Source organism: Didymosphaeria variabile (assembly GCF_027946475.1).
Source record: "Didymosphaeria variabile strain IMI 356815 chromosome Unknown scaffold_7, whole genome shotgun sequence".
Taxonomy (NCBI): Eukaryota; Fungi; Ascomycota; class Dothideomycetes; order Pleosporales; family Didymosphaeriaceae; genus Didymosphaeria; species Didymosphaeria variabile.
Window position 1 is genome coordinate 2,321,980 of NW_026611626.1, and position 22,142 is coordinate 2,344,121.

General features: G+C 52.5%; 7 protein-coding genes across 7 annotated transcripts; 4 read left to right on the top strand and 3 right to left on the bottom strand.

Moving 5' to 3' along the window:
• Positions 1–1,373: 1,373 nt before the first annotated feature.
• N0V89_009909 (uncharacterized protein) lies at positions 1,374–3,140 on the bottom strand (the record flags this gene model as incomplete). Its single annotated transcript, XM_056218655.1, has 3 exons — positions 1,374–2,159; positions 2,210–2,559; positions 2,609–3,140. 3 exons carry the CDS (start codon positions 3,138–3,140, stop codon positions 1,374–1,376), a joined length of 1,668 nt encoding a protein of 555 aa, XP_056067920.1.
• Positions 3,141–6,852: 3,712 nt separating this feature from the next.
• On the bottom strand, positions 6,853–8,471 carry N0V89_009910 (uncharacterized protein; the record flags this gene model as incomplete). The annotated part of the gene is made up of 2 exons (XM_056218656.1): positions 6,853–7,440; positions 7,494–8,471. 2 exons carry the CDS (start codon positions 8,469–8,471, stop codon positions 6,853–6,855), a joined length of 1,566 nt encoding a protein of 521 aa, XP_056067921.1.
• A 439-nt stretch (positions 8,472–8,910) lies between these two features.
• On the top strand, positions 8,911–11,323 carry N0V89_009911 (uncharacterized protein; the record flags this gene model as incomplete). The annotated part of the gene is made up of 4 exons (XM_056218657.1): positions 8,911–9,294; positions 9,343–10,274; positions 10,324–10,642; positions 10,694–11,323. 4 exons carry the CDS (start codon positions 8,911–8,913, stop codon positions 11,321–11,323), a joined length of 2,265 nt encoding a protein of 754 aa, XP_056067922.1.
• Positions 11,324–11,972: 649 nt separating this feature from the next.
• MSN5 (karyopherin) lies at positions 11,973–15,894 on the top strand (the record flags this gene model as incomplete). Its single annotated transcript, XM_056218658.1, has 5 exons — positions 11,973–12,830; positions 12,882–13,076; positions 13,125–14,375; positions 14,423–15,167; positions 15,272–15,894. The coding sequence occupies 5 exons, from the start codon at positions 11,973–11,975 to the stop codon at positions 15,892–15,894; spliced, it is 3,672 nt and encodes a 1,223-aa protein (XP_056067923.1).
• A 1,076-nt stretch (positions 15,895–16,970) lies between these two features.
• On the top strand, positions 16,971–18,591 carry LDB17 (pre-rRNA processing; the record flags this gene model as incomplete). Its single annotated transcript, XM_056218659.1, has 6 exons — positions 16,971–17,022; positions 17,104–17,202; positions 17,256–17,374; positions 17,423–17,651; positions 17,714–17,814; positions 17,860–18,591. 6 exons carry the CDS (start codon positions 16,971–16,973, stop codon positions 18,589–18,591), a joined length of 1,332 nt encoding a protein of 443 aa, XP_056067924.1.
• A 777-nt stretch (positions 18,592–19,368) lies between these two features.
• Positions 19,369–19,899, bottom strand: N0V89_009914 (uncharacterized protein; the record flags this gene model as incomplete). The annotated part of the gene is made up of 2 exons (XM_056218660.1): positions 19,369–19,608; positions 19,894–19,899. The coding sequence occupies 2 exons, from the start codon at positions 19,897–19,899 to the stop codon at positions 19,369–19,371; spliced, it is 246 nt and encodes an 81-aa protein (XP_056067925.1).
• A 1,233-nt stretch (positions 19,900–21,132) lies between these two features.
• Positions 21,133–21,858, top strand: N0V89_009915 (uncharacterized protein; the record flags this gene model as incomplete). The annotated part of the gene is made up of 2 exons (XM_056218661.1): positions 21,133–21,167; positions 21,222–21,858. The coding sequence occupies 2 exons, from the start codon at positions 21,133–21,135 to the stop codon at positions 21,856–21,858; spliced, it is 672 nt and encodes a 223-aa protein (XP_056067926.1).
• Positions 21,859–22,142: the final 284 nt, after the last annotated feature.

Below are 22,142 nucleotides of genomic sequence, written 5' to 3' on the forward strand. Positions count from 1 at the left end.
GCTCCGCATCAGACGCACATGTCGAGTAACTAGATATCTAACTCGGGAAACATGTGCCGATCTCGTGATCTTGTTTGTCTGCCATTATCTTCCCGGAGAAAGCATGTCCTTCATAGCGCTGGAAATCTAGACTCGCTTCGCACGTACCTTGTTATCTAAACACGCTATAACCTCATTTCTCATACCACCCACCTCATACACTGAGTCAAAAACCTACTCAGCCCGTCCTGCTTCTCCGATACAAATACCATGAGCCTAAACGTGCTACGCCAGCTTCGATCTTGCGGTATTATGTGCACTAGTACTACGGCCGCGTGTCCTCAATGCACCTAACTCTATCATTTGGCCTGACAAATTGCTCCGTAAACTCAACACTGCGACAACTCTGCAATCGAAGCTCACTGGTACCATCAGCTCTGGGCAATCCTTGGCTGAGCTGAGGCTGAGTGCATGCGCATACATTTCCCTCTTCATGCAAACACTCACCGATCGACACCACGGAATTTCTCTGATTTACCCGCAGATCGTGTAACTACTCACATGCGTGACTTGTGTTCGGTGAGGGCACATGGCGTGGCGCCGAGCACCAGGTCAAACAGTGTGTGTCCGGCGCTGTCGGTATCGTCAGACCACTTTACCAGAAAGTGCAACGCTGCTTACCCGAGCTGGAAGGTGGTATTCTGAATGCGAAATCGAACAGGTGCATGATGTATGCGGTCATCCCCCCACTGCGGTATTATCAGACCACTATACACTTCTCGCCCAGCATCTTGGATGCGGGTCCTTCGCGACCCGGCAGATCTTCTCGAGCCGCATCATATATGAGATCTGAGCCTTGTGTCAGGAAACACCTTCCGGAATGTTTCCGCGACCCTGCTCGATCTAAAGTACCGAGATCTCGGCGAGCAAGTTTTCTTTCGACGACATGCTATATGTGCGGCGATATTACCCCGCTCGACTCCACTCTGTTCACTTCCTCATCGTGGGCGCTGCTGCCCCACATGATCTTACGGTGCAGCAAGTGTAAGGGAGTACGAGACGATCCTGAAACAAAGTATGATTCAAATTCCGTAGATGGACGCTCAACTCTGCACTCGAGAAGCGTCATGCGTCTACCAATCTATATTCCCTAGCAGCGAAATCGAAGAAAAAAACCTGAACGCCCCTAACCATTTCCGTGGGCGAAGCCGTACTGTGATCGAGAAGACATTCGTGTATGGTGGGCAAAGTGCCCGGGTATCTGAAAGCCTTCGAATTTTGCCTCGCTATGAGGCAATGTGCCCGCGCCTTTTTGGGCGATCATAAATGTCCCACCCCAACCCCGAAACCATCTAAAATCAGTCTAAAAGCGAAAAGAGAGTCAATGTCTTTGTTCAAATATCCCTCTGGGGAGCCAAAACCGCGGCTTCAGGCGCAGTCTCGATCTTCACCTCGGACATTTGCCGTGATGGAGCTTTACTGTTTACCCGAGTAGTCGATCGCGAGAGAGGCCTCTTCGAGTCCACTGTCGCACGGCTAGGTCTCCTCTTCTCCGCATCATCTGCCCTGTCATGCTTGCCAAAGAACCGATAGAGATGCGTACTGATATGGGTGCCCTCCACAGTAGGCAGGTACCACCTCGTAACGATCATACACAGTGCTGAGAGAATGAGGCTAGTAGCAGACCAAAGCTGGACTGTGATGTAAGTGGAGTACTCGGTGACCAAGTGACCTGCAATGAGCGGACCGATGAGCGCCGGGATGGCGGCCGCGCTGTACATCATGCCAGTCCACTGGCCAAGCTTGGAGTGCGCGAAGTGCGCGGTCGAAGGATCGGTGTATGTGCAGTTGAGGATGTTGGCCATGGAGGCAGGCGGGAGTCCGATGACAGAGCCAGAGAACATGCCGAAGAAGACGCAGAATGCTATCGCAGCGGCTGTAGAGCCTGCTAGCGTCCAGAGGAGGTATATGAGAAGCGAGGATATGATCTGCGTGGCAATGTGCATGTTGAGGGCGCCGGTATAGTCGCCGAAGAAGGCGAAAGCAAGACGTCCGATGGTAGAAGCACCGTTCATGATCATGAGCATGAAGTAAGTTTGCATGGGTGCGGTGGTCGGAGCTGATGGTCGGACGGGTGTTTGACTACCGCCGCGGGTACCTAAGCCGGACACTGCAGCCCACTGTTAATAGTCAGCCTTTTTCGTTTCATAACCATGGTGAATGTACGTACCTCTTCAAGATTAAAGAAAACCGGGTAGAAGCCGAGAAATAGGAAAGCCACTGCGGCAGTAAACCAACAGAAAGCCTTGTTGTTTAAAGCCTCCTTGTCAATCCAAGTGCTGAGTTTGCGGTAGCTTTGGGATTTGGGATGCACGTGAGCAGGATTGGGGGTCGCAAACAGGAGCGCATAGATGCAGGTGACACCAGCGAGGCCGGCAACGCCGCGAACAGCATTGTTGAAACCAAGTTTTCGGATAAGGAATCTAATCATTGCAGGGTAAACCACGCCGGCTATACTGGCGCCACAGGCGACGACGCCTACCGCAAGGGACTTGCTTCTTCGAAACCAGGTAGCAGCGACTGGTCATGTTAGCGATGAATGTTGTATGCGAATGACGTGTATACTTACTTTGAGAGCTAGACACGAAGAAGCAAGCCATGCCCAAGCCAACTACCAGGCCTTGAGTGGCCCAGATAGAGCCAAAGCTGGCCGGAGCGTCTCCTGTCGGATGAGCCACCGAGAGCATGAATAGCCCAAAAGGCACGAGGAAGGTGCCCGTGGCCACGACATAGCGGAAATGGCCGGCATCCAGGAGCTTGCCCACCGGTGCTGAGAAGAGCAGAACGAGGAATGATTGAGTAGAGCCGATGAGGTTTAGCTCGAGTTGATCCACGTCTCGTAATGAATTGCCGACGTAGTAGGAGGAGAAAGTGCCGTAGGCGTTGACCAAGCCCCACGAGTTGAACATGAGGAAGAAGCAACCGAGCCAGCAAGCATAGGCCCGCCACGAGCGAGGCCACTTTGGTTCGAAAGCGTCCTCCATCGAAGATGTCACAGAGACGTTTTCGACGGACGCGGTCTCCTGGGAGGAGGCAGTCGATAAGGGCAGAGTTGAGGGTCTACCCTTTTGACTCTCCTCGTCTCTTGCTTGGTTTGCCATGGCTGTATTTGGTGACACTTTCCGCATTGAGCGTCAATCGCAAACGGGAGGTGACGGCTGGTAGTAGACGCCTATAGAAGGAGGGCGCTCAACACGCTACAGGTCCGTCCTGTCGATTGGATATAACGGTGGTAGCACACAACAAATCGATTATGCACGCGATACGCTGACAGTGCGGTGAATGTCTTAGAGGAGAAGCACAGTGTGGAAGATGAATAACTTGTACAAGTACGCTCACAACAGGCGCGTGAGAATGACGGAGTGTGCTCGCCGAGGGTGTAGGGGCCTCTCAAAGTCTAAATACTTCAGGCGATCTTCCCCACTACGAGACTGACCCGGGAAGCCTATGCGTTGATGGCTGTCCAGTGCGGGCCCCACAGGCAAGCACGCGTATAATCGCCCCTGTGAAACACCATGAGCGTGGCTGACATTACCTGCGTTGACGTGCTACTCAAAGCCCGTTGTGAATAGTGTATTAGATAGGCCGGCAGCACAAGCAACGCAAGGAGAGGCTTCCAAGAAGGGGCCAAGACCTGCAAGCTCCACAACTGACGCAGCATTCTAGACTTTGCCAGTCTCAGGGGTCTTGTCGATGCGTTCGGGCATCCGCTAGATTGTGCCAAGATGTCGGTCTCCACGGGCAGGCGATATGCTGTAGTCGCCCGAAGCGGAAGCGCTGGTGAATTGGGCTGCTGTCCCACAAATTTTCCTGCTTGGCGTCATATAATGCCCATTGAGGTACTGTACACTGAGGCAGTGCTGCCTGCTTTCGTTTGCCGGGAACGCAAAGTGTCTTTATCTTGCTCACTGCTTTCGTGTGCAGCGCTAGTTCTTGATATCCACTTTAACAACCACGGTAGGGTGTCATCAACATTAGGAATAGCACGATTCGATTTGAAGGCAGATACCCTACGAATCCCATATCTGTGACCAGCTTGTGTCAGGGAGAATGCTCAGAGTCCTATTCGGTGATGAAAGATATCGATGCTAGCAGATCTGAAGGCATAGTGCGCCTAGGGAGGAAAGCGGAGCGGGACGGACAGCCACGGGGGCGCTTGGCGGGCGCTGGCGGGGCCCCGTGAAACCTGTTCAGCTCAAGGCCAGAATGCGCCAACTGCGGCCCGTACAACCGTTGAGATAAGGTCAAACACCAACCACCTACCCGCGGGAGCAGGTGAAGGAGAATGAGAGGGCCGACTTGGTGAGATGGCAAAGTTCCAGGCATCGAGAATTACGCACATCGGCATTGTGTACATGCACCCAAGACTGGCGGAACCTCAAGGTTTGAAAGAGGTTAGAACGCGAAGATCAATCACTGAGGCTGAGTTGAAACAATACAGGTTGACTTGGCAATCCCAACCTTCGATCGTCATGGCACTTTGATACGCAAGGAAGTGCCAGCGAAGTCGGTCTTGGGCATACGGATGGACTCCGCCAAACGCCCGTCGCCACGGCGGGGCGTCTCTCGAGCTCCAGTCACTGTCATACAGCGCTGCCGCTTCGCCATCTGCTGTTGTTTGAGTGAGCAACCCTTCGAACGGAGCAGGAACACGCAGTCTGGGCGTGGGATACAGGCAGATTATGCCAAGCAGCCGCCACCTCTTGGGCTAGATATCCCTATCTTCGCAGTGGAGCCGCTGCATCAGCGGGTGAGGCTGTGTCAAGGCAACGAAGCAACGCGCCCAGATAACATCATCGTCATGGCGTCTAGGAGCGCACGGAGCGTAGACGCAGTCTCATTGCAGCGTTCCCCAGCCTGGGCGGTAACGCACATGTGCGCAGCAACCCGTATTGTTCCGAAGGACTCTTGGTGTGTATGACAATGACGCGAACTGATAAGCAGACTTGGAGTTTTCCGGAGGAATGCACGGCCGTGGAGGGGGACGCATTGGAGGCTTGGTGAGGGACGATCGCTGGTGAGGTCTTTGGTGTTGAGGCTTGCCAAGACGCCTAGGTGGGATCTGCGGCAGGGGGAAACATCGATCGATGTGGGATCCGAGCCTCATAACCCGTCGCCATCGTTGACCTCGAAACGAAGGTCGATGGATTAGTATGACTTACCCCACGATACACCGCCTTCGAGTGTTCCCCGAGCCGCTTATGGGACACAATGTAGCCGACATCTGGAGAAGCGCAATAACCACCATGAACACAATTACTTTGATCGCACCGCCAGGAGCCCGACTTCCCCTATCCATCCGCTTAACACTGACAACTTTGCAAGAGCACAGTCCGCATCCATCCCACCTCCTACGCGCCCATCTTCGGCAATCTCGACATCCGCTCTTCCATCCCAATCTTGCAGATCCCTTGCTAGTACGCTGGGCCAAGACCCCGGCCTCCACACACAACCCTCATGCGGACACAAAGCAAACCACGAATCCCCTTTATGGAAGCCACGGACACTTTTGAGAGAACTTTATCCTAGGACCCTGGTTGTCGGAAAATAAAGGCTTGGGCTGCAGTACTCTGTCAGACCAGCGGCCCGAATATCCACTTGAGACCGATGCGTCGCTGCGACCTCTGACTCTCTCCCAGAGTAGCGCCTTGGTACGGGGACCGTAACAAGAACGTGCGGATACATGGACTGGGGCAGGTCTTTGTAATTCTGACTCTCTATAAAGGTAGCGCGTCTTGGTACTGCCTTCGCTGTGGAGATGCGATGTCAGTCAGACGCTCATTTGCGCCGCTACGAATATCGACTATACCTAGACTGCTCGGCCTATTTCCGAGCGCAGACACGGCTATTTACCAGACAGCTCAGCCGAACATATTGACGATGCAACTAGCCGCCAAAACGCTTGTCGACAGTGTGAGCTCGCCTTGATGACAAATGGCACTTAACAGCAGTTCGGAGGTCCAGAGGACACCTCCTTGCATATGTGGTAACCTTCGATCTGGGGCCTATGTCACATGTATACATGTATACTGATCTTAAAACTCTAATCTGGAAGCGCTTCGTTATGCCCTGACCTCATAGCAGACCTACTTCTGAGCAGGCCCCTTATCGCCCGACTTCTCTCACATGAAAACAATCCCAGCACACCAAGAAAGCTTCCCATTCATGTGTATTGTTGCAGCAACCGACTCAACAGCAGCCTCTCCTACAAGGTCTAGAAAAGCACCGCAATGTAGATGGGAGATGGCCTACACTCTCTACCTGGTTCATACGCGACTCTGATCTATCATTCTAACTTCCGCCCGCAACCAACCGCTCTGACTGTTTCTCCGCCATTCGACACGACTAGCTGCTTGGTGCCGCAGCGGCGTACGGTTCCGCTGTGGATACAAAACGTAGTCTCACGCGCATTGAGCGACGTCAGTAGGCAGTGTTTGGACTGCGCTTGGCGCTGAGGCGGAAGACCCCACCGGACTGCCATTGTGACCCACAGCCTGCGGGCGCGGGGGAAGCGCCGTCGTAGAACGCCTCCGCCACGGCTGAACACGTACGCAAGAAAGATTACGCGGAGCTGTTGTAGCATTTGAACCACTTTTTTTCCCCATCGCGATACATCGTGTGACACATGTTGCAGGAAGCTTGCGACATGGTTATTGATCAGGTATGATTGTGGTCCCTATCTTCGCCCTCATGTAGCCGAAGCCCGGGGTACTTAGAAGTCTCAAAAGAAAGAAACGCCTAGAAATGCCACCCCACCCATGCTCGAATGTGAGCGAACTCCGGAACATATCATGACATGAAATATACACGTTCTTAGAAGCCGAACGGACCGCCCTGGAATTTGAAATTGCCGCCACCACCACCACCAGGGAAACCACCGCCCTGCTGGAAGAAGAATTGTTGACCGCCGCCGAATGGTGAGCCGTGGAAGGGGTGCCCACCCTGCTGCTGCTCCGGGTTATTCGGATCATCCCCACTGTCAAACCGCTGCCTGAGCTCCGGATCAGAAAGAACCTCATACGCCTCGTTGATAGCAGCCATCTTCTTTTGCGCCTCCTCAGGCGTAATTCCCTGCGCTGACGCCTTGTCAGGGTGGTTCACTTTGGAGAGCTTGCGGTAGGCCTTTTTGATATCCCGCTCGTCGGCGTCGCGGGTAACACCGAGGACTTTGTAGTAGTCTTTCTGCTTAGAGCGCTTGAGGAGGGTGTGTGCCTTACGAAGGAGATCTTGGATTTTTTGAGCTTGGTGGTTTTCCTTTGCGGCTTCGAGCGTGCGCACGGCTTCTTCAAATTCATCGGCGTCGATCTGTTTTTGTGCTCGATGGAGGAGACCGTGGAGAGAGTTGGGGTTGAGCTTAAGAGCCTCTTCGCAGTATTGTGCGCCCTTTTTAAAGTTGTTCATCTATCACATATTATCAGTTTCCGCTACTTGGGTTGGGCATTGGCAAATCTTACCTCCGTGTATGCCTCGCACGTCATCTCGACGAGTTCATTGTAGAGACCTTGAGGAGAGTTCTTGAAGATGTAGCCATCGTTGATATAGCCTTCAAAGTCTTCCTTGACTTCCTTGAGAAGCCCGGGATTCTCTTCGCCGCGGTCAACGAGGTATTTCACTCCTGTAGCCCACTGTTGCTTTTGGAATGCTGACCGAACTTTCTTCAAATCTTTTTCAAGATTCTTCTCCCTTCTCCTTAGCTTCATGCACGCCTTCGAATCTGGATCGGATTGCAGACATTGCGCAATGTGCTTCAGGCCCTTCTCAGTCTCACCAAGCGAGTAGAATGCCATGGCAGAGCTCTGGAGGTGCGGCTGAATGTCGCCAGTGTTGATTTGAAGAAGGTGCTGCAAGTCACTGATACCCTCGACCACTTCGCCCTTCTGAAAACGACAATGCGCCCTCGTCTTTCGGATATCGTATGATGCGCCGGCAACCAAGATTGCTGTACCCGACTGGCTGACACACGTCTCCCAGTCGCCCTTCTCAGCCGCCTCTTTCGCTAGTATAGCGGCACCCTGGGCCTCTTCCAGCTCCGCAATCGCCTCTGTTTTCCCTGCAGCTTCATAGTCCTTACGCGCCGCAGCCCAATCAGCCTTGCGCGCCCTTATCTTTGCGCGCTGCACCAATGCGCCTTCGAATCCAGGCTTCAGTTCGAGAACTTTGTCGAAGTCGTTCTGCGCCTGAGCGGTCTTCCCGAGTGAGAGATATGCCGCACCGCGTCGAAAGAACGTGAGATAGTTTTTGGGGTCGCGCTGGATGGCAACGTCGAAGTAGGTGAGGGCTTCTTGCGCGTTTCCGCTGGCCAGTTTCACACCGGCATCTTTGATTAATTGCGATACCGGCGTATCCGCCGAGATGTCGGAGGCGGATAGCGCATGCGAAAGAGGAGCAGTCGCGACCAGGCCGAGGGCCAGCGTGGACAGTCGTAGAATCATGGTTGTCTGCGTCGCCTGCCCGCGGTGGACTAGACGGTTTCTGTGAATGAGTGACGCCGGTAGGGTTGAGCTACGAGGGACTCGAAGGATAAGAGCGTCCTAGGGCATGGAAGGCGGGAGTGGCGAGCTTATATCGATCTCAAAGGAGCGACGTGTAACCGCAGCGGTCGATTGTTGAAAGTTGTCCTCTTTGAATGCCCCGGTCACGCCTGGCCCGCGGCTCGTATTGGCCTGCAAGTGCGTCTGTGCCACCCCTGCAACCCTGTCATTGCGGCAGAACCACGCCGCCCGCGTCGTCAGGTCCCAAGCATTCGACCGCCTTGTGATGGCTTGCATATAGCTTCCTCTGCTTCCGTACTCTTTCGCTGTTCCTTGCTCTGCTCTTCCTCACACTGTCGTCCATTTCATACCTAGAGCAGAGCAATAGTCCTACGATATCATGGCCCCCCTCCGTTTGCGCATCGACGGGCGCACGTTCCGAGACGGCGAGAACCGCGAGGTGACGCTTCATGGTATCAACTGCGCTGCCGACGCAAAGTTCCCCGCCACACCCGACCAACCTTCGCATATTGCCGACAAATTCTTCGACGGCGACAACGTCTCTTTTGTTAACAGACCGTTCTCTGTGGAAGACGCTGCTACGCACTTCGCACGATTACGTAGCTGGGGCTACAACACTATAAGATACATCTTTACATGGGAGGCAATAGAACACGCAGGACCAGGACGGTACGACGAAGAGTGGATACAGCATACCATCACTATCTTGCGTAAAGCAAAAGACTATGGCTTCTATATTTTCATGGATCCCCATCAGGATGTTGTACGTAGGACCGAGCCATCTTCATGCGCCTGCTAATTCAGCCCTCAGTGGTCAAGATTCTCAGGGGGCTCAGGCGCACCCATGTGGACTCTCTATGCCTGCGGACTAGATCCGACCTCTTTCGACGTTACCGAAGCTGCCCTCGTTCAGAATGTATACCCAGAACCTGAAAACTACCCCAAAATGATATGGGCAACGAACTATACGAGGCTCGTCTGTCAGGTCGTCTTTACATTGTTCTTCGCCGGAAGGGATTTTGCCCCCAAGGCCATCATTGACGGCAAGAACATCCAGGACTACCTCCAGGACCACTTTATCGGCGCGGTGGAGCATCTTGCGAAGCGCATCAACGAGGCCGGCGATCTTTGGCACGACCCAATTATTGGCTTCGAGAGCATGAATGAGCCAAATCGCGGCATGATCGGCTACCAGGATATCTCCGTTATCCCAAGTGAACAGAAGTTGCAAAAGGGAACCTCGCCCACTGCGTGGCAAGCCATACTTACCGGATCGGGCAATGCTTGCGAAATAGACACATGGGACTTCGGTGGCTTGGGGCCCTACAAGTCCGGCAGTCAATTAGTCGATCCGGAAGGAAAGTCTGCGTGGCTTCCGTCAAGTTACGATGATACGAAATACGGCTGGAAACGCGATCCCGGGTGGCGGTTGGGCGAGTGCTTATGGGCGCAGCATGGCATCTGGGACCCGGCCACCAACACCCTTCTGAAGAAGGACTATTTTGCGAAGGACCCCCGAGATGGAGCCACGATTGACTATGAGTACTTTAACAGTCATTGGTTCCTGGACCATTGGCGGCGGTACAGCAAGATGGTCAAGGCAATATTCCCGGATTCGCTGATGTTTCTACAAGCTCCAGTCCTCGAAATACCGCCATCGATCAAAGGTACTGAGGATGACGATGCCAACATAGTCTTCTGTCCTCATTTCTACGATGGCATCACGCTACTGACCAAGAAATGGTAAACACCAACAAATAATCTTCAACGCGCCTCTGCTAAAATTTACCAGGAATCGTGTGTGGAACATTGATGTCTTCGGAGTACTACGAGGGAAATATCTCACTCCGGCATTCGCAATAAAGATTGGAGAGAATGCGATCCGAAACTGCTTTGCACATCAGCTGACCGCTATAAGAGAAGAAGCAACCGAGAAGATGGGTATTCATCCTTGTTTGTTCTCAGAAATCGGCATTCCCTACGATATGGACGACAAGTTTGCATATAAGACGGGAAATTATAGCAGTCAAATCGCAGCCCTGGATGCCAACCACTTCGCACTAGAACAAAGCCACGCAAATGGATTTGCCTTGTGGTGCTACACCGTCAATGTACGTGTCACCTGCTCGCCATAGCCGGTATTATTGCTAATTGCTCGTCAGAACAATCACTTTTGGGGCGATCAGTGGAATGGTGAAGATCTTTCCATCTACTCAAAGGACGACAAACCTGTGCCAAACGCAGGCTCCTTCTCAGAGGCACAATCTCGCGCATCTCTTGATGTCAACTCACCCTCGTATTCAAGAGCACAGTCAGCGGAGACGCTCAACGTGGATCCTGGTAATCTCAGGAAGTCACTATCAGTAGACCGCATGAGCTCCAAGTCCGGAAATGGTGATGTGAGGGGTCTTCGCGCTGCGGAAGCGTTCATACGTCCGACACCAATCGTCACGCACGGCGACCTTACATCCTACGGCTTCGACCTGAAGAATGCCACCTTCAAGTTGGCGCTCTCAGCATTAAGCTCCACGCCAGACGACGCGCCAACCACTGTGTATCTCCCAGAATTCCACTTCCCAACTTCAACAGTGGAAGTCAGCGGGGGCAAGTGGAGCATCGCCTCTGAAGAACACAACGGTGCAGTGCAGCAAATATTGAAATGGTGGCATGCGGAGGGTGACCAGTCGATGACGGTCAAAGGGGTAGTGCGCAAACAGGGAGGCGCACTATCCACCGAAGAGGACGAGGGCTACCTCCAACAGTGCCAGAAGCAGGCGTGTGTTATCATGTAAAGATTGATGGATGACTGCATGGAGTTTGGCGCATGGCGAGTAGGGTGTGGTTCATTTTCGCTGACTGGGTCGTCATGCATGGTGATGTAATACTCGTTCGGTTCTCACATGTTGTAAGCGGGTGCATGTCAGCGCTTTTGGATGGATGCGATGCGAGAAGCCTCATTGTGACCGAGATAGGTTCGTGGAAGGGATTGTACATACTGGGCAGGTACATAGGTCTCACATCGATATCTCCGATCCTAGGAAGCAACCACCTGACAGCGCGTTGACGCGACCTAATAGGCGACAGCGGCTGCCTTGCCTCACGCGTTCTGTGACACTGCGCGAGACGTGACAGCTCGCCTTTCCAGTCACTCTTTTCAGCTTTGTTTGTGTCTGAGTCGATCGCTCGTTTATTCACTCGTTGGTCGGCGATGAGTAGGGCACGTACACTCTACACCGACTTCTTAAGCCGCCCACAGCGCACCACCGCTTTCTCTGCCAGCGCACGCCTACCCTAGACTTCTACCGCCCCAAGAACATCCCGCCCCCGCCATACCGCCCCCAACGATTAGACCTCCTTCGCCCGCTAGATCTTCATTGACGGTTGCCTTTCCTAGACGCTTCGCTCAGGGTCTCCAGCACCCGAAAGAGCTTTGCGACGACGATGGATGGGGCATCTGCAACCCCGCAACACCTCGCGAACGGCCACACGACCGACCTTTCGCAAGTATTGCAAGCGCTGCAGGCAATCTACGACCCCAAATCGAACAACGAGACCCGCCGCCAGGCCACCGAATATCTAGAACAGGCCAAGAGGCACCCCGAAGCGCCCTCGCATGGCCACACACTCGCTCGCGACAAGTCGCAGCCCGCCCAGCTTCGCCACTATGGTCTTACCCTGCTGGAATTCTCTATCAGATACAGCTGGGAGGACTTCACCGAGGAGCAGGGCACGGGTCTGCGAAACTACGTGGTCGAGCTAGCACAGAGCATCACAGCAGAAGACCCGGTTTACCTGCGTAATAAAGTGGCACAGTTGTGGACAGAGGTTGCGAAGCGGTCATGGGGCGCCGAGTGGATGGACATGGACCAACAGCTGGTCGAGCTGTGGCAATCGTCGCTGCACCACCAGGCCGTCGTGCTGTACGTGCTCGAGACGCTGTCCGAGGAGATTTTCAACCGTGAAGATCCTACGGCGGGTCTGCGAGGTAGCGACCTAGGTCGGGCATGCGTGGAAATTTTTACACCGACGGCAGTGCTCACTGAGCACCTGCCTACGCGCGACAAGAGCCTAAATGTACGCTATGGGGACGAAGGGTGGCTCAAGAGGCTGTGCGATAATCTGTCGTGGTGTCTGTCCCAGGACTACGAGAATCTAGATGCGGTGAAACTGTGCGCAGTGAAAACCATGAACGCTCTCCGGGCTTGCATGCCATGGGTAATTCCGAAAGCAATTGCCGCTGTTCAGGTAATCGAGCATGTGTGCAAGGCTCTCGCCGTACCCGTGGCCGAGCTGCAAGTGGTATGTACCACCACAATTACCTTCCAATCTGCATGCTGACGGTATTTCCAGGCTTCTGTCGATGTCCTTCAAGCCATATACACCCGCCACCACCTCCATGATGACGAGTTTGTAGAGCTTGTGTGTCCCATGTTTACGCCCGGTAGCGTTTCGCTTTTGCGTGAGGTGTACAACTGGACTCTGGCCGACATGAACATCCATGACTTGGATGAAAAGAAGTATAATCTTTGCAAGAGACTTTCCGAGGTAAATAATCTAGACGCATGGCTTTGTTTCTCGGACTAACCTGTGCAGTTGGCTAACAACCTCGGTCTTTTCATCGAGCAGAAGCCCCAGCAGGTGCCTGAAGGCAGCGATCTTCCTGGAATCTTTCAATTCCTCTACGACGTCGCACGCAATCCAAGTCTGGTTGTGTCGATCCCCGTGCTTCATTGCTGGACCAAACTACTGCGCTCCCGCATTGTTCGCGAATCTCCAGTCGTAAATCAAATGGTTGGCGGCCTGTTAGAGATCTGCTGCGCCCGTTTGGTACGTTATGAAGTGTTCCCTGAAGATTCCGAAGATGCTACCATTCTTTTCTTGAGTGAAGATATCGACACCGTGCCAGAGCGACATGCTTTCCTTGGCAATTATCGAAGATTCTGCGCTGATGTTATTGATGTCCTCGTGCGGCGAACGCCTGTCGAGGCCATGGAGCATATTCTTGGGCAGGCCACAAATACACTTCAAGGTCTATACAACGACAATCCACCATTCCAGCCGCAAAACTTCACCAAACACTCAGCCCCCGTGCTTAAAGTAGATGCACAAGTCACCATCATCGATGCAGCATTGAAGGGCTATCTGAAGTGGCTCTCCACCCATGGAAACGAACCGCAAGAGGACGAACGGAAACGTAACGCAATGGAAGATTCGTTCGAGCAGTGGGGCAGGCAGGTGTTGCAGGCGCGTTTCGACGATCCTGAGATTGCGAAAAAAATCATTCAACTCATGTCGACGTTCTCGACCAAAGCGCTCCCTGACCGTCCCAACTTTGCTCTTTCTTTTCTTGAATACATGATCACCGTCAAGCTCGTCGACAACCCTGCCTATCCGCAGTATGCCGACACGGTGAAGGACCTTGAACGCATATGTAGCCTTGAGATGCAGAAGCTCGCCATGAAGTTCGCCGACGACTTCATGAATGTTTACGAACAGTTGGAGAATAAGGTCAACGAGATGATGGCCGACCCTACGACTGATGACCGTCAGCGCATGGCCTATTCCGCCTTTTTGTTCATCATCATTCACCGGTGTGGCACGTTGGATCGTGAAAGCCAGGAGAATCGTATGCGGCAAATTTTGGCACAGATCAAGGACGCCTGGCAGGACAATGACTTTGTAAACTCGGTTTCCTCATTTCAAGCCTTTTGCGAAAGCCTCGGGATGGTACAACTACCAGAATTCCTGTCTGCCAACAACTTCCGTGGCGTGCAAGACTGGTCTGAACAACCACTCAGCAATGATGGTCAAGCCATGCAGGCCGCTATTCTCGACCACTCGCAAGTATGTCACTCTGCTCCATCTCAATGCTTTTGCTGACATTCTACTAGCGCTTGCCGCTTCGGCTTACTAAGACACTCCTGGCCGCCTCTACCGAGAAGCTGCGCGATGGTTCTGCTGCATACGAATCGGCCGCCCGGTTATGGGCCGAAGTCATACCAATAATACTGCCAAACCTCCTGCAACTCGTCAGTCATGCGCAGGCCTTCAACGACATCGAGACCAACTGGTCGTTCCTCCCACCGGATCTGCAGCAAGTCATCCAACGAGTCCTGACTGACCGATTTTGGCAAGCTGGTATATCCACTGAGAGCCGCGACGATTTTTTCGCTCGTGTGAGTGGGTCGAAGTCGACATACGAAGGTTTTGCGTCCACTGTGCGAGGTACCGTCCGACAAATTCGGGAGAGCTCGTACTATATTTTATACTCCTTGACACGGTTCCGTGATTACTTCTATGGTATAGAAAATCTTTCTGCACCCCTGAGTCAAGCCTTGTTTGGACACGCACATGCATTGACGGCGCATCATCTGTCTGTACTTCTCACCGTCTCCACACATCTCATTGAAGGCTGTCCACCGCATCTGAGAGCACAGTTCCTGCCGGCTATGATTCAAGGATTGTTTCGCGAACTAAATGGCAAGATCACAAAGGAGTGGGACGAAGTTAGCCAGCAGGTTATCAATGCCAGGGAGAACGATAATTTGACGGACGAGATGAAGACTGAAAGCATCCTTCGGCAGCTCACGTACTCTTCTGTCACGCTCGTCGCTGTGCTGCTTGACTCAAGGCAGGGTAAGTTCGTAGATCATCGGCCCTTGCCATCGTACATATGTGCCGGTTCTCAAGTTCCGCCTCGGCAAGAGATGCCATATACTTCGAAAGCTAACAACAAGCAGAATTCGCCCGCCTAGATGAGGATCAGCGCAAAGAAGGCCCCCCAATCTGCGACTTCGTCCTCAACGCCCCAGAAGTCCTCGAGCCCATCCTCCTCTTCTGTAATACCTGCATTCACGTCCGCGATACGCGCTCTGTAAACACCACCGTCCGCGTGCTACGCATGCTGCTCCCGCGCTTCAAGGAAAAGTCGCCTATCCGCGACTACTTCTGCAATGAGATTCTCAAGAACGCAATTATCTCCCTCCACGAACCCTACTTCGTTGATTGCCAGAAAGATCTCGCTTCGCTCATCGCGGGTATAATACATCTTGACGACGACATTCCCCGCGCTATCATCCTCTCTCTTCCTGGTATGGGCGACGATTCACGCGTCGACCGAAAGCTGGCGAAGTTGAAGAGTGTGAACAGGAGCGATGAGAGGCAACAGCGCTCTATCGTGCTCGACCTCCTTTCCAGCGTCCGAGGCGTGAGCATCCACGAGCAGGGCAGGATTGAGCGCGCGAAGCCGAAAAAGAAGACTGCATTTCAAGAGCAATATATGAGTTTGGAGCCGGGTGCTAATACGATTGTGAGGGGGACAAGTCCGGGATTGGAAGGCGTGGCGGGGATGTTCGATTCGTAAGGGGCATCATAAGGAAGGCCAAGGAAGAAACAGAGCGATGTGCGTGCTGGTGTGTGAGTAGCGCGAAGCATGGTGGAGCGGCTTTTGGAGTTGGACATGGACTTAGCATTGCATACCCCTTCCCTATGGGCGGTCTTAGATCTGTTTCTTATTTGGTCGTTCACGCGGCTTGCGTTTGTCGCGGTCCGGTCTCGCGCTGGCGTTTATATTGCATTGTATCAGGTATCAATCTCTGATTTGCAGTTGAGGTGTAGATAGGTATTAGAAAGCATCCGGTGCGTGGCGAGGAGGTCCTCCATTCAGCCTATGCGTTCACCAGTCGAGTGCTTGAAGTGCAACTCGCGTACGTCATGGCTTCATCGTGATTTGCTCGTCATGGGCTAATACGATCAAATTTTGTTCCAAAAATGGTCTATTCTTATGCTGACAGGGTAGCCGAACCGGGCAAGGATGAAAGTCTGATATAGGAAACAATTTTGATGATGATGGTCATTGAGGGCTACTGAGTATTTAGATGTAATAGTCGCTTTGATGATTTCTCGTCAGGACGCTGATGGTTTCCGGTTGCTGAAAGAAGAAGTGCGGATGATGGGTCAGGGAAGGTTTTGGAGGTTTGCAGCTCGATGACTTTGCTCGCACAATACATGGGTTACCGTCACGGAAAGTCCACATTTCACTTCTTTAAAGGGACATGTCTATCAAAGGAAGTCATTGGGGGCTTGACGTTCAGACTTACGGAGTATCTATCGGGGAGATTCGACAAAAGTCTTATTGGTCTAAGGCACAAGCCAGGATACTCACGAGCGTGCAGATGCTTGGTTGTCCATGCGTCTGAGCGTTAGTGAATGCGTCGGATGCACAGACGTCCTTGGGGCTGTCAATAGGCAATATGACGGTTGTCGGAGGTGTGGCTCGCCTGATTGTACGATGACGCTTTTACGGTGATATCTCGGACGATCACACTCCGAGACGAGTAACGACACCACTACCACCACACACAACGTCGCGCTACTCCGCACCGCCACAGCCTCCACGGTGGTCGAGGATGCGTCTGGCGGTCGATTTAAGAGCTAAGTATGGCGTTTGAGGTATCGTATAACCTCGAAAATGAGCAGCAGTTCTGGGACGGTGAGCGAACCCTCCTGCGACGACCCCGCCATGCATCGCCATGCATGCATCCAACGGCTTTGCTAACGCGCCACACCACAGAGCTCGACGACATCGTGTCGACGCGCTGCCAGCAGCACGACCACGAAATAATCGATAACGCCCTACGCTCCTACCTCAACGTCACCACCAACTATCAATGTAATAACCCGCCGAATCGTTGGCATAGTGTGCGCGCCACTGACTGCGAGCAGCCGAGTACCTACAGACCGAATACAGCGTCGCAAAATGCGTCTACCGCCTGATACAAGGGGAGTTATTCACGACCCACAAAGCTTATGTACGGCGGCAGATCATTTACTGCCTGCTGCAGGTACGCTGTTCTTTCGACTGTTTGCGCGCAATAGCTAATGTTCTGCAGGAGGACGATAACCCCACGCTCCACATGGTCGCCGCCTTCCTTCTCTTCGACGGTCGGAATAATCAGAACGATGCTACGTTTGAGATGATGCACGAGGAAGGCGTCTTCGCACGCCTTATCGAATTGATACAGTTGGAGAGCGTGCAGGAGGAGCCCAAGCTGCACCAGATGCTGCTCGACCTGTTGTACGAGTCTTCGCGTATCCAGCGCTTGAAGTGGGAAGACTTTGGTATGCCATGCCCGATCATAGCGCAAATCGTCAAGGCTACCGATATCACTGACACGCTACAGTGGCCATTGACGACTCTTTCATACTCTATCTGCTTGGCGTAATAGAAGGCGTGTCAGACGACCACGAGGATCCATATCATTACCCTGTAATACGCGTTCTGGTACGAGCTCATCACATCGTATCATTCCCTCACTAACATCTGCAGCTGGTCCTGAACGAACAATACCTCGTCGCTTCCACACAACAGCAAGACGGCCGCATAACAAACCGCGTGATCAAAGCACTTTCCACTCACGGCATGACATACAAGACCTTCGGCTGTAATCTGATTCTTCTTCTGAACCGCGAATCCGAAACCTCGCTCCAGCTGCTAATTCTCAAGGCGCTCTACCTCATCTTTGGAAATCCCCAGACCGCTGAGTACTTTTACACCAACGACCTTCACGTACTCGTCGACGTGATTCTCCGCAACCTGATAGACCTCCCCTCAGACTCACCCGCCGCCAACGCCCTTCGACACACATATCTCCGCGTCCTCCACCCTATCCTAACACACAGCCAAATCAGCAAACCACCCCACTATAAGCGCAACGACATACACCAAATTCTCAACCTTCTGATCGCCAGCGGAAACCATTTCGCTCCTGTCGACGAGACCACAAAGCGCCTTGTAACCCGGTGTACCGCCGTTCCATGGCTGAAGCCGCCCCTCATCACCCGCACAGACACGAGCGAGACGAACGGGAGCGATGGTGCGTTGCAAAGTCCGGTGGAGAGTGCGGTAGGGGACGGCCAGAAAGAGTTTGCGAGAAGGATGCTAGGAATGAGCGTTGAGGGGGGAGAGGCGAGTAGTACGAGTGTCCTTGAGGTGGCGAGTCATACAGAGAAGCCAGGAGTGCAGACGCCGAGTAGGGGGAAGGAGAAGGATGCTGCATAGGAGCAGGTGAGGGACGATTCGCTGGGATTGGCCGGGGATGAGTACGTTTTGGTGTAACATTTATCGGGGTTATGGTCCTGATCGGCATGGTTGCGGATGTTTCGCGCGCTCTCCGGACTACCACCGGACGATGAGCATCCACAATGGGCGTAGCACTGTTGAGACGGGGGTTACCATCAACATGATGCCCACCAAAGACTTCACACGGCGCACAACTCCTGGTCCATTCCATCTACTAAGTCTCCACCGCCTTCCGGCTTTCCCAGGATAAGTCTCCTGAAATCATATGCATTGCATCGGTGGCGTTCACATGGTAAATTGAGCGTTTTGTCGGATAACCCGTTTATACTCAGATTCGCCCGGCGTTTAGGAATGAGCGTTTCGTGGCGGCTTGTTCGCAGAGGAATTCGCTTTGATAGGTTATGTAGGGGTAATGGAAGGTACCATCGCTACTTTCTCCTACTTAATGCATATTGATTCCGTGCTACATAAATAGGCTAGGAATGTGGCCCCCTGTGTGGGTAAGGAACGTCGGCAAGTCATCATAAAAGGCCGTCTCCCCGATGCTGAATGCTATCACCATGCCCGCATACAAGCTCTCCAATGATCAGGTCAAATCCCTTACCCCCATGCCTGTCAGAACACCGCCCGATAACTAACTGGGCCTGACCGTAACGCTCCCGCTTGTGCTCATGCTTCAGATTCCGCCTTACTCGTCCTCTCACTTCTCCCGCGTGTGGACGAAGTTAAGCGCTAATCTCATAGTCTTCAAATGGCTCACCCGCCTCTAGGGGGAGGCTTTGGGAGGCACTTGGTGAGTTTTAGGATGCGCTTAAGATCCTTGAGCGCGACTTCTCTGGCGTATTGGTGCGACATGATGGTGTTGATGTTTGCGAACTCGACGGCGGTCCCGGTACCTGCGCTAGGGGGTGGTAAGGATGAGAGCACCGAGAAATGATGACGGGCGAAGGAGATGGGTGCGAGTGTGAGGGTGCCAGAGCGGACGTGCCTGGGTTGCTGGACTGGAATTGGGTAATTCAGTATTATCCTTTTATGGAGGCGGAGAGCAAAGGAAAGTGGTTTTTCTGTGTCCCTGCTTACGCTTTCTACCATTGACGGGGTATTGAAATGCCGCTGCCGGGAGATCCAGTTCGTGAAGGGTCGGTATCGGAAATGGAGGTGAGATGCTGCGGTCTGAGTTGACTTGCAGCTTACGAGGCGTTAAAGCTGCACCAGGTGAAGAGATAAAAGGTTTAGGCATATCTAGCTGTTACCGAAGTGATCAAATGAGTCAACACTTACTTGCATTGTATCTGATTGCGTTCGGCGATTGCATGCGACACAAAAGGTGTCTAATTACCTCTGGTGCTGACGAAGAAGCGCAGCATCAGCTCCATTGGCATATAAGAAAGCATGCAGGAACAGAAACGGAACGCAGAGCTAAGGATCCGACCTAGGCACTTGTCGTGCTGGAACGATTCCTTGAGTACAGACATATATCGAGGTGACGAAGTGAATATGTGGGAAATTCCTTGAACCTGGTGACTAGGTGGGTGAAGTTATCAAGCACACACTTTGACACGTTTCTAAATCCAGCGCCTGACTTGCGATGCATCGACACTTTGACATTTTGATAGAGTCGTTTACCCGGCGGACTTTGCACGAATGCAGGGCATTACAGTGAGGAAAGAGTCTACTTTCGGTAGAAGGACCACGAAAGATAGCATGAACCAGTTTAGACGTTGACAAGCCGTGAGCTGCAAATAACCGGGGAAAAAATTTGCGATCGCCAATAGATGACTGATCTGCAGTAACATGCTTCCAGTTGGAAGACTAAGGTAGCTTGACCTAGCGAAGCAGTGAGTCGTACTCCGTACTCTTAGATTTGTAGGCGGCAAGCCCTTAGTACTAAAGATATGCGCTTATCCAGCACATCTAATTCCTTATTATCACGCTCTGTACTCAAGCGCCAGTCATTCTCGCTCATCGCCGCTCGCGAAGGGTCACATGGACATCATGAACGTGGTGTAACACAAGTGTTCTATTAGTAGATCACTCAATTGATTCCCTGAAATGAGAATTAGAATATGAGTCCACCTGAGTTCTAAAGAAACACGTCCCATCTACGCGTATTGGCAAGAAGAAAGCGACGGCGCTGGTTCCATTATGAAGCAAATATGTCCACAATGGAGACCAGAAAAGCATCGTCAGCATTTGAATTGTCGTAGTATCGATATCAGGGCTTGACTCAAACATTTGTGTGTCGTGGTGAGTTTGCTGTTTCTGCACAGGTTAGACATGTCTTGTGTACTTATGGACCAGATGAGACATCGGTGATACTACGCTGTCTGAAATAATATCATATGTGTGAAATAGATACAAACATGCCGAGGTTTCCATTTGCTTTTCACTTATAGTTGCGCCTTTACTCTCAACTTATCTTATAGGCGGGTCCTTTATCACCCGTTCTGCGGTGCGCCTCCTCTTATTCTTACACCTTCTCCAGTAAGCCCCAAGTCGGTACTACCGGCTGTAACAATCATGACGACGCAGATTGGTGATGAGCCTCTTGAGAAGTGAGCTGAGGTTTGTTTGACTCACAACTCGATTGCGTTGACGAGCGATCACAGGTATGGAGAGATCGTCAAGATCCACGTCGGAAAGGACAGCGACAAACAAACCTTCTTCGTGCATCCCTATCTCATCACTCAACGATCGGTCTTCTTCAAGAATGCACTCGCGGGCGTTTGGAAGGAAGCTCAAGATCGTGCTGTTCATCTACCGGAAGATGACCCTTCGACATTCTTCCAATACCTGGACTACCTCTACACTGGCAAGATGTCGGTCAAGTCTAGCGACTCGGATAAATCTAATGACCATGACGCCGCAATGGACGAACAATTGATGGCCTGTTGTATCTATGTGTTTGCCGAGAAAATTCAGGATATCCGTTGCGGGAACGAAGCCATCAAGGTCATGAACGCAGCGGTGAGAGAAAAACGAGTAGGAAAGTTTTGGTACCTACCCAATTCGTCATGTCTCGAATTGATCTACAATGGAACAATGCCGAACTCGCCTATGCGGAGGTTGGTCGTGGACTTTTACGCCTATCACGCTGGAAAGCCAAAGGGTTGCGAAACACTTTATGAGCTTGCCCCGAAAGGATTTCTAGTCGAACTTGCCCTTGCCTTCTCGGACGTTCGCTCGGATGTCATGAAGAAAAGTCCTTATAGAAACATCGATGAGTACATGGAGAAGGAAGACTAAGTAGGTTGCATGTCTACATCCACAATGGCCAGCAATACTAACACTAGCAGAGGCTTTGCTCGCCCTGAGTGCAGTACCTTTCATTGTGATCTTTACAGACAACGCGGAGCTCTGAGGTTGCTGGGACGATGCGAGGTGTGGCGCTCGATAGGATCAGGGCAAAGCTCGCAACATCTCCTCCACGAAAGGTAAGAGGCGGCAGGAAGGAGGTCTCGAGATGATGAGGTATGGCAAGCCTGTGCTTCAAGACTCTAGCTATGGGCTTTTGGAGTGCACGCATGGAA